The 11,954-nt window shown below is 45.3% G+C and overlaps 1 protein-coding gene across 1 annotated transcript; it reads left to right on the forward strand.

The window, feature by feature from the left end:
* The first annotated feature begins 551 nt into the window (after positions 1 to 551).
* On the forward strand, positions 552 to 11,183 carry LOC119459419 (arginase-1-like). Its single transcript, XM_037721206.2, has 4 exons — positions 552 to 727; positions 5,265 to 5,351; positions 8,090 to 8,177; positions 11,043 to 11,183. Exons 1-4 carry the CDS (start codon positions 720 to 722, stop codon positions 11,142 to 11,144), a joined length of 285 nt encoding a protein of 94 aa, XP_037577134.2. The 5' UTR covers positions 552 to 719; the 3' UTR covers positions 11,145 to 11,183.
* The last annotated feature ends 771 nt before the right edge of the window (positions 11,184 to 11,954 follow it).

The raw sequence follows: 11,954 nt of genomic DNA on the forward strand, positions 1-11,954 counted from the left end.
ACTGGCTCTACTGGCGACCCACCAAAAAACACGGCGGCCGCGTGCTTCCCACATTGTATTGCGCGCGCATGCGCAGAGAACTCTCATGAAGTCCATTACAGCGACGCCGCTCACGACCTGAAATAGTCCATGCTGTGTTCTTTAAGTCGTTCTACCAGCGCTAACAAACTTTGGGACTTTGTTTCTTTGTTGTATTGTTATTTTTTCTTTAGTAATGTGCTTTTGTGCTTCGCTCTTGTGTTTGTAGTATCTGGACGATGCTTTTAAGGGGGGGGGGGGGGGGGGTGCATTGACACGCATACTTCTTTATCTTTCTTCGGTCACGTACCACTTTTCACCGGCTAACAAATGTTAAACGTTATCGGTCGGCGCAGGACACGCCTTCATGAATCAGAAGTTTCTCGAATGTTATCGATAGTTCTATCTTTTGGCTGTTGTCGCCAAAGCTTTTGTAATCTGACTGTATACGCGGCGCGAATTGTGAGCTACTTTCTGGAAGCCACGCGATCACCAGCGATTACGCCCTTCGTCGAGTCATTTATAAAAGCCGATGCACTTGACCCGCAGATCAGATATTCGACGATCGCCGACTGTGCTCGCCGAAGTCGTTGTACATTTAGTGTAGCCTGTTTTTCTGGGCACGGGTTCGCCCAATAAAACGCTAGTTTAGTGATTCCCAGTTTTGCTGCTGTGTTCTTCATCTTCGCTACAACGTGACAATGCGAAGGTGAGTGAGATGGGTCGTTAACTGTTGGGTGAAAAAGAAATGCCTTTTTTGGGGGGGGGGGGGGGGGGGGAAAGACCTGTCCTGTGGCACCACTCCAGTTGACAAGGGCACCGCCGCGGTGGCTCAGTCAGTCATTTGATCGACAAATAGAGTTTGGGGCAGGGTATCGCCTGGTTCATGGGCGAAAACAGAACAAAAAGCTGTGTTCAGCACTTGGGGTACATTGCTATCAGGTGTAAAAAAATTATGGGGTTTTACGTGGCAAAACCACGATCTCATGTGCGGTGTCACATGTGTAATGTGACACCATTCATCACGTAGCGATATGGGCTTGGCAGGTTGCGGGTTTATAGTCTTCCAGAACTTTTTCGGGTTTCATATGTAGAGCAGAGGAAAAGAAGGTATGCTACGCTTGAGCTCCGAAGGACTCAAATTGTGTTTCGGTTTCTCGGTATTTATGCCAAGCTAATGGGGTATTCGGCAACTTGGTCGTACGGAATTGTATTTTTTTTATACGTCTCAGTGATCGAGCCGTGGGGATCCAGACTGCTCAGTAACTGTGACAGTAGGAATGTAGGTTTGAGTTATTATTATTTATTTATTTGGTTTGTACACATAATACAAGGACACGAAGGAAATAGTGAGGGAGCAAGCTTACAACTGCTACCGAGAGGTTGCTGCAATTTCTTTAAAAAAAAGGCACCACTTATTCTCGACGATTCGGTTGAAGGAGTCACCCAGGAACAATTCACAAAATTAGGCTAGGTCACCATGATTGATCTGTAATTACCTTTGTCGTAAAGCGTAATTGTCTTCCTTTGCTTTGTTGATTGTGGAAGCTGATACTTGCAAGTAGCGAGAATTAACAGCGTGATGACTCAGAGCAGCTAGGTGTACAAGCGAGGAAACGTTAGCAGGGTGGGACGGTAGGAATAAATTCATAATGCTTAGTATCAGTCGGGAGGGCGTTGCTGTGGTAATAACTGGTGACAAGCCAAACGCTAGGCATGACTTTACAGATGCAATTTCACTGTTTTGCTTAGCTGCTGTTAATGCCAGATCTGACGAAGAGTAACTGAACTTATTATCTTACGTTAAGTAAGCGAAGCGCTTCGTAAAATTCAACGACGTCAGCCTCCCCCCCCCCCCCCCCCCCCCCCCTTCCTCGTCCGGGGGTCGGTAACAAGTTCCTAGTATAACCGCTAGCGTGGGAGAGGGGGGAGGGGGGGGGGGGGGCTAGGAGAGCTTGCAACAGAAGAGCAAATAGCTCTAGATTAGAGGCAATATTGATAATACCGCATCGCAGGTGATCGTGAGCGGCAATCACGACGCAACCGCTTCGCGATAGTTAACGCGATCCCGGCGCAAAATGTCGAATGATGGAAGTTTCGAAGCTAGTTCACTGTCGTGAACCGATGGGTGAAGCCATGTTTTCTTCAGAGCTATTATACGACGGAGTTACGGGTTTCGATCAACTGTCACAGTCGTACTGAGTCACGCTTCGGAATGATATTTCCCGAGTTTGTATTGATAAGGGACAAAACATAGAGATTAGTACTTGGGTGCTTAAGGTTGCTGGCGTCTAGCTATTAGGTTAGTGGTACAACTACTTGGGTAGTGCTGTCGAATACGTAAGTGCAGTTATCTATGATTAATTTGTTATGGTGGAGCTTGTACAGCTTAGGCTTAGTCTAGGCAAAGAGCTGCACATTTCTATATCCTGAACCCTTCAGCTTCTTGGCAGATATAATTAGTTATTCATCCTTAAAATATCTAAGATGCACTATGAGTGGTCGATTTCTGTCTTGCTGAAATTGCCCTAACCTATGCAGTAGCTCAACTTACCGAGATCGCAAGGTGACACCAAGGTTAGTATTGCAAATATCTGTCACTGCGCCGAAGCCCCGCGTTCGGTGTCCGTGATACCGAAGAACCTTGGGTTAGTTCCTTGTGATCTGTCCGCAGAATGATATTCATGATATATTCTTGTTTCCAGGCTTTCAATACGATTTGCACTTCGTTCACTGATAGTTCAATGGTTGTCGATATCTGAGTTAAGTTTCGTTATCGAGGATCACTCGGCTTCAATATTTGACATTCATTGATTAATTTCAGCGAACGCTTTTCTCGTTTTGCGCTAACGTGGAGAGGATAGAATTAATTTCTCCGAGTAGAGTTGTCTGACTGGACTGCAATTCATATAGGGCCGATAGAATTTTATCAGTCGCTTGCGCATCGCCAAATGAAGTACTAGCTGCGCGGCGGCGTTTTCTTCGGTATCGCCAGCATGGAGTATATCATTTCTAGAAAGACTAGGACACAGTCATGAACAATCGCAAGAAAGCAGCTAGGGTTCTGCAGCACTACTAAAGGCTAAGTGATGAGTGTGCAGTGCGAAAAGGGGCAAAACTTTCTTCGCCAGCACAAAAAAAAAAAAAAAAAAAAAAAAAAAACATTCACCCCCGATACTCCCTAATGCGAAATTTCAGTGCAGCTCAATACGTGTTTTCATTTCGCGATATATTGGCTGTCTCGTGGCTGTCACAATCTGTCTCGTGCGGCACTTTGAAAACGGAGCGAAGTGTGGTGCGACTGGCTCGCTAATCTGGATAGCGCGAGAGCCAGCACGTGGGCGACGCGTGGGCGCGATTCACAGCAGCCGCCAAAGACAGACCTCCCAAACGACGTGCGCTACTCTGGCGCCATCTCGTAGGCATCGTCGCCTCGCTACACTTCTCACGCTTTCGCCATACCTGCCTCCGCTTTACGGCTCATGGTTCCGCCGCACGCTCCTCTCCGCTTTCCTCCTCGCGTCTTTCATCCCTCGCTGCGCTATACGCGTTCGCTTTCATCTTTCGCTGTGCTCGTTCGCTCGGTTACGCCACCGCCGACGCCAGCGCTCACCGCAGGAACGGGCGAATATGTGCTCTGAAAGCAGTCGGGCCGGTTTAGCGCAGGCCATCGTCGCATTACTGACGAGACCATGGTAAAGAGAGAGAAGTCGTCAGGGAAAGGCAAGGAGGTTAACCAGCGCCTCCTAGAATTTGGCTGAGCTACAGTGAACTAGAAGTATATTTTCTAGTGCACTGTAGGCTGAGCCAACGCCTCCCAGATAGCACAAGGCGTGCGCTCTTCCATCCATGACGTCATGCTACCATGCCAGACTGCCATAGAATCTAGTGGGGATGCTCCTGAGTAAGCCGCGGTGATTTTGACGTGACCGCTTTCGTACGGGCTTGACAGTGGGAATGTCGGTCCAAGTATAGCATGACGTCATAAAGCGTCATGACTTCATGCTACTGACGTCATTTATGACGAACATAAATGAGTTACTTTCTTAACAAAACGGCGTTTTATGCATTGAAGCACGAAAGTAGCTGGAACGCCAATGCATTTCTCCGCGAAGTTCAGAAATAAATATCTCGGAACTGGAGTCATCCTGAGAATTCGTTTCAAGTGGATCTGCCTTGCGAACTCCACGGCTGGAATTCGTAAATTGCAATATGGGCCACAAGGTGGTTAGTCCAAAAGTTCATTAGTGAATTTTCGTTAATTAGGCGATTATGTATTTCAGTTTTTTGTGCAACTAATAATGTCCGCCTCTTCGAGTAGACCAGCTCATAAACTAGAATAATGCTGTCACAGGCAACCTTTAAAAATTTTGAAAGTGTTCGCTGAAAAAGCCTGTACAACAAAGTACATGCACTTAGCGTAGCAAGTTGGCCATCATGCGATTTATTTGTTTTAAATCCTTTTTGACGAATAGGGAGAGGGGTAGGGAGTGTGGCGACAGCGCCTGTGCACGTGGCCTGCTCTTCGTCACGCGCGTCGTAAACGTGCCAGCGCGGCTGCAGCGGCGGTTGCGGCAGATGCAAGGGAGGTGCGGTGACCGTGGTGGCGCTTGTGTCGACGTAGTGTGGTGCCGTATGAAAAAACAAATGTATGATTTCATAATGTATGCAGCCCATGTATGTAGCCTAAACGGCTTCGCTGGTAATCTGGCACCATATGAATGTTGCGGCCCTACGAACTTTTTTCCTTTTCGTATTTTTCTCCGCCACAAACTTACAGCGCCCTTTTTCTTCTCCATCCTTCTGGGGTTTTACGTGCCAAAACCAGTTCTGATTATGAGGCACGCCAGTAGTGGAGGGCTCCGAATCAATTTTGAACACCTGGGCAACAGCGGCCTTTTTGAGTTATCGAACAAGCACGGTTGCAGGCAGATTGCTCTCATGTACAGTTTCCCTTTGCAAACCAGGTGTGGGCGTTCAGAAAATGAGCGTCTGTTGAATAGACGTGCATTATCTGCAGCTGCTTGCTTTATGACTTAAAAAAAAAAGAGGTAGGGGGACTGATGGTTAGGGGAGGGGTAGTAATGTTTGCCGGCATTCATTCTTGTTGTGACGTAGCAACGGCAATGGCAATCGGTAATAGTGGTAGTATCGTGTGCGGAATAGCCATAGTAGGGGAAGGAACACTGTTGCTTGCGCTGTGGCCCGGGAAGCCAACAATCATTGTACATTATGTTACACCGCAGTGCACTGTGCCTCCGAAAGATGCTGCTGATGCTGCTTCTCACCGTCAACCCGGCTTGCCTTGAAGGGAAACCAGTGAATGAAGAAAGGTATGCAGATTGATATACTGCGCTTGAGTGCAGTTTATATATATATATATATATATATATATATATATATATATATATATATATATATATATATATATTTATATTAAATGTGAAATAGACTTATTGAATATTGCAAATTGCTGGTCGTGATATTCTTGCCACATCAGCAGGATTACTCGAACAGGTTGGCTTTTCTTGAGCTACAGATCGCCAGCATGATGTTAACTATAAGAAATAAAATTTCACTAATTGGCTTTATACTTTCCCGTTTCACGACGCTTCTCAATTTTCGGAATTGAAGTCAAGCATTAATTAGATGAAGTCAGATCGATTTAACCCAAACAGAAAATGTGGTCCGCGCCATTTTCCTCAAAATCTGTGGGAAACTATACTGTATAGTTCCAGTGAACACTTATCCGAACAGCATAAAGTTTAACGCATGCAGGAACTCTTTATAATACCATGTCTCAATAGCTGTTGACGTGGCACATCAGGTAGGTCGATCTGGCAGTCCCACAAACGACGTGCTCAGGAACGGCCAGGCATTCGATGACCCTTGAGATGGCGCCGTAGGCGGCGTCATCCCTGCGTTGTCGAGCATGCTCCACTTCGTATACGGGAGAACCATCTCGTCCAAGGCGTCTAAATCGACCTTTTACTGCTGAACGCGAGGTTGTCGGTTTGATACACGTAAAGTACTACACACGTTAGAGGGCCACACTTGGTCAAGCCTGCACTGCGGCATGTCTCAAAGCAAGAACATGGCATTGAAAAGTTAGATCAATCAATATAAATTCAACCAATGCATTTTCAATAAAATCAAAGCCGAGCGATCAAATTGTGTGTGGTTGACGGGGATACTTCACGTCGTTCTTGCCTGAAATTTGATCGTTCATCCTTAAGGTGCGTTTTTTGTTTTGTTTACACGTGGTTACAAACAAAACTCAGTGCTAACACAAAGGCTGTTAACAAAAGGAATCTAATCCAACAAGCCCAATTTGCAGTACTAATTCATTTACACAACCTTCGCTACTAAGGACCGGGACTTGCATAAAGCCGACAACTCGGTGTTGCAGTCAGGCAGTGCTGGTTTGCTGGCCATACAATCCGCCATCAGAAAAGCCCTTGCTTAGCTACCATTCGGGACACTCGAAGGTCGTACAAAGCGGCATAGCTTTTCCACGTGTGCGAGCGGCCTTAACTAAGTCTTGCCCGGAAAAAATAAAGTAGGAGAGCTTCAGCCAACAAGTTATCAGGCTAAAGGATGCAGGATATGAAAAACATGTGTTCTGTAGATCAGCCTATAAGTTTATTCGTTATGTGCGCAATGGCTTTCAGAAGGAGCTTTATAGAAAAGAGAATGACAGCAGAAAAATTCTGAATACCATATGCGCACAAGATTGCGCATAACCTAAAAACGTAAGTAGAAGGTATGGTCAGAAGTAGTTTTTTCAGCAGCTAACAAACTCGGTAAAATATGTGCTGGACTGGATCGCAGAGTTTCAACAAAAATAACAGTAAATAGACATAGGTGCAGGGTTAAGCATATGAAAGTATTTGTCAAGTGCAGCAAGTGCAGATCGTCCGTTCTGTACTGTTTTCTCCTATCGTGTGGAAAAGCATGCATTGGCCAAACGGGTCGGTGTGTGAACACAAGACCTTATGGAACACAAAAGGTCACTGAGGGGAAACATGCATTCCAACATTAAAGGGCATTGTTCACAGCATGGGTGCTTGCCGCTTTTCAATGACACTGTAGCAATTCTTTCGCACCATAGCCATCAGTTGACCAGGAAAATAGAAGCTTTTCACATTTACGAGAGAGAGAGAGAAAAGAAGGTCGTATAACTCAAATCATCTGTTCTTCTAAGCCATCGTGAGGTCGCCTTTTTGGAAGGACACTGTAAAAAGTTTGTAATAATAAATTTGTAAGGGGTGCAATGATTAGGATGTGATTGCACACCGTGTTAGATATGTTGCCTATCTTTGACGCCCGAGTGTGCACGGGTGCGTGATTTTGAGAGGGCTTTAAATCTTGCCTTGCATACATTTGATGTCTGAGGGTGCGCAGGTACATGAAGTGTTTGTTCTGAAATATAGTAGTTAACAGTGCAGTGACTGGTCGTGTATTCTTGTCTTTCCGCCTTGTGCTGGTCAGTGCGCTGCTTTACCAACACGGAATGATGATTAATCACCAACTTTTCACTTTCACTTTACTACCTTAAAGAACCCCGATTCGGGGGTATTACATGGGATGGATACAGGTATAAGTAATCGCATATGCAAAAAAGAAGTTATTGGTTAAACATGGCAGTTATGCAATCAGAAAATGCAGATGGGCAAATGGTTGCAGTGACGTCGTGCGGAAGGCCATTGCACTCTATGGATGAGCAAGGCAAGAAGGATACAGCAAACGTTGTAGTATGAGCACGTGTACGGGCAACTTGCAGGGGATGACCAATGCGGAGTGAAGTGCGTGCCGGAGGGCTGATGTAGGGCGGAATACGAAGTGAGCACATATCGGTGATTCGACGACGACAAGCAAGATTTGTTAGACCAGACTCCGCCTTTAAAGATCTCGCCCAACTTTCCACATTACTGTTCTTATGCGAAAAGGTCTATGACAGCCACCTCGTGCATACTGTTGGCATGACGAACTGTTTTGTAAAATAGCTAGTTTAACACAAGTTGCCTCACAGAGAACACAGAGAGCGATGCAGAGCCCTCCTCGTTTCCAGGACCGACAACGACTCGTCGACGGCGCTCAACTTCATGAGCAGCCGGCGAGAGATTGGTGTTCTCGGAGTTCCCATCCATCAAGGTCAGGTGAGAACGGTGCCGGAATTCTGCGCCTACGGAGCGTTACTTCTCTGGGACATCTTCTCTTGTGACTCGAAATTCACATAACGTGTTTTACTGCGACCAGTAGTTACATGAGTTGTAGAAAAATGAACCGATCTTGTCAACAGGTGACCAAGCCACTAAATCTGCCTATCATACCCTTACCTCTTAAAAGGATGTAAATGTGTGAGTTATAGACTCATTTACACCCTTATTCGGTTTTAGGGATATATATTATTTTACAGTGTATGCGTAAACTAAGCTTCTAGATGTCTATGTCTGCGTATTTTTTACAGCGAAGCTGTCTTTTGCTAGGGTTCTGTGTTTTGTTCGTGTTCGTCAACAGATCTGCGTGTGCAAAAGCTCAGCTGCCGAATTTGATGCAAAATTGCTTCATTCTGTGCAAAATCTTATTTGTCTCATCACTTCGATATGCATTTTCAGTAGATTAGTTATCAATAGGCAAGGTAAAACATGAAAGTGTCAAACTCGAGTGATCAGATAGAATTCGATGAACTGTCGAAACTGATCAACACAAAGAAAGGGATATCCGAAATTATAATGTGGAAAAGATTGAGGAAGCAGTAAAATAGGGACGCAGCATGAAATCAGTGAGAAGAAAACTAGGCATAGGACAAGGCAGAATGTATGCACTGAAAGATAAGCAGGGTAATATCATGAGCAATTTCTATGACATACTAAAAGCAGCGGAAAAATTCTATACTGACCTATACAGTACCTAGAGCAGCCAAGCTACTTTCATTCGAAGTAGTGATGAACAGGATACAGAGGTCCCTTCTATAACTAGCGATGATGTTAGAAGGGCCTTGAAAGACATGACCAAGGGAAAAGCTGCTGGAGAACATAGAATAACAGTCGATTTAATCAAAGATGGAGGACATATCATACTTGAAAAGCTTGCGGCCCTTTATACACAATGCCTCGCGACTTCAAGTGTACTATAAAGCTGGAAGAACGCCAACATTATACTCATCCATAAGAAGGGAGACGTTAAAGAATTGAAGAATTATAGACCCATTCGCTTGCGTGTGCAAAAGTTTCAGTATTGTATAAAATATTCACGAAGGTAATTTCAAATAGAATCAGGGCAACACTTGACTTCAGCCAACCAAGAGAACAGGCTGGCTTCAGGAAGGGATATTCTACGATGCATCATATCCATGTCATCAACCAGGAATAGATAAATCTGCGGTGTACAATCAACCGCGCTATATGGCTTTCATAGATTATGAAAAAGCATTTGATTCAGTAGAGATACCAGCAGTCATAGAGGCACTGCGTAATCAAGGAGTACAGGAGGCATACTTGAATATCTTAGCAAACATCTACAAGGATTAAACAGCTACCTTGGTTCTCTGCAAGAAAAGTAGAAAGTTACCTATCAAGAAAGGGGTCAGGCAAGGAGACACAATCTCTCCAATGCTATTCACTGCATGCTTAGAAGAAGTATTCAAGCTCTTAGACTGGGAGGGCTTAGGAGTGAGGATCAACGGCGAATATCTCAGCAACCTTCGGTTTGCAGATACCATTGTCCTATTCAGCAACAAATGAGACGAATTACAGCAAATGATTGAGGACCTTAATCGAGAAAGTGGAAGAATTGGGTTGAAGATGAATATGCAGAAGACAAAGATAATGTTCAATAGCCTGGCAAGGGAACAAGAATTCAGGATCGCCAGTCAGCCTCTAGAGTCTGTAAAGGCCTGAGTACGTTTATCTAGGTCAATTACTCACAGGGGACCCTGATCACGAGAAAGAAATTTACAGAAGAATAAAATTGTACTGGAGTGCATACGGCAGGCATTGCCAAGTCCTGACTGGGAGCTTACCACTGTCGTCGAAAAGTGTACAATAATTGCATTCTACCGGTGCTAACATATGGGGCAGAGACTTGGAGGTTAACAAAGAAGCTTGAGAACAAGTTGTAAGGACCGCACAAAGAGCGATGGAACGAAAAATGTTAGGCCTAAAGTTAGGAGACAGGAAGAGAGTGGTGTGGATCAGAGAACAAACGGAGATAGCCGATATTCCAGTTGACATTAAGCGGAAAAAGTGGAGCTGGGCAGGCTACGTAATGCGTAGGATGGATAACCGGTGGACTATTAGGGTTACAGAATGGATACCAAGAGAAGGGAAGCGCAGTCGAGGACAGCAGAAAACTAGGTGGAGTGATGAAGTTAGGAAATTCGCAGGCGCAAGTTGGAATCAGCTAGCGCAAGACAGGGGTAATTGGAGATCGCAGGGACAGGCCTTCGTCCTGCAGTGGACATAAATATAGGCTGATGATGATGACTATTTTCAAAATGAGTAGATTCTCAGGTAGATAATAAGGGTTTCTCAAAGATTTTCCGCTTGCGACCCACGTCGGCCATGTGTACGCTCGCACCGCCCTCTGTTTGTCGTCGTTACAAGCGCTAAATTGCGTGCCTACTTTCCTTCCGCTCTCCTGGTGTGGCGGTCCCGTCGCGCGTGTTTAGTTTCCTCCGACTCCCCGAGGTGGCGGTAGTCTTCCACGCGAACGTATGCCGCTGATCAAGACCGCCGATCAAAATAAAAGTGTGTGCGCGTGTGTCTTTCTTCGGGATGACCGCCGTCGCCGCTCAAGACGGACAGACAGACAACGAACTTTATTTCATCCTGAGGAGCTATTGTCAGGACTCCCTAACGGGAGGCCGTTGTAACCACTGAGAAATAAAATTTGCTCATACCTTTCATCTGAATTCTTTGCCACCTCTATGTCGTGTGCTAAACTGCTTCGTTGGTAATTCACCTTCAAAGCAGTGGAATAGCGCGTGATTTTTTCATTTTTCTTTTTTTTTTTCTACAAAGCGCAAGCCGGGCGTCGAAAAGGGTCCACAGTTCCTGCGCGACGCTGGACTCCTCGACAAGCTCAGAGATCTCGGTGAGTGTTGGAGACGTGCAGGCACATAACTATAGACCGCCAGTGAAACTCGCAACGTGAATTTTTATAAATTGATTCACTACAGGTTACATGTCCACTCAGCACCACTGAGGCTACGATTGTGAGTAGCTGGGTTAATTAACGTTGCTTGTTTGCTGTGTGCCCAATGTTAAGTTAGCCCTTGCACCTAAATCTAAGCGCACGGGCGTTTTTGCATTTCGACCCAGTCGAGACGAGTCTATATCTGTTTTTCTGTAACGTTTCTTAATTGCACCGAGTACAACGTTCCACACCTCATAGCAACATTGGCGCTATAAGAAACACCATAGCTTAGAACATATTAAGACTGATAGATTTAAGATAAAAAGCACACGCTGTGAATGATATATTTCATAGATTTCTTTTTCACGCTGCACATCTTCAATATATGGAGGCACAATTCAGTCATGAAGGTATGCCCTTGTTTGCGAAACTGTGTCGGTTGAGTGGTATGGCATCTACCTGGCATATACGGCAGTTAAATGTGTGACATACATATACACTGCATTGTTGGGCCAATTTTTTAGAGCGATAGCTCTACTACTCTTACAAAACGCAGAAAACGGTTCCGTAAATGTGAACTTCAACCTCACCCAAGGTCAAACTGGTACTTATCCTTCCACTAGCGGCGCAAAGTGTGCCGAGTGCAGGTAGCTTCGTATGCGCTATGCTTTCGACTCTTAGCGTTGAAGCGAGACGCAGCACGAAGGTCGTGTTGTCTTGTGGTGCAATTGTAGATGCGGTAGTTGCTGACGGCGCCGAGCAGCGTCTATGCCCTTCCCAAAACAAGTAAAACCGTG

This window comes from Dermacentor silvarum, chromosome 7, assembly GCF_013339745.2.
Source record: "Dermacentor silvarum isolate Dsil-2018 chromosome 7, BIME_Dsil_1.4, whole genome shotgun sequence".
NCBI classification, from domain to species: Eukaryota; Metazoa; Arthropoda; class Arachnida; order Ixodida; family Ixodidae; genus Dermacentor; species Dermacentor silvarum.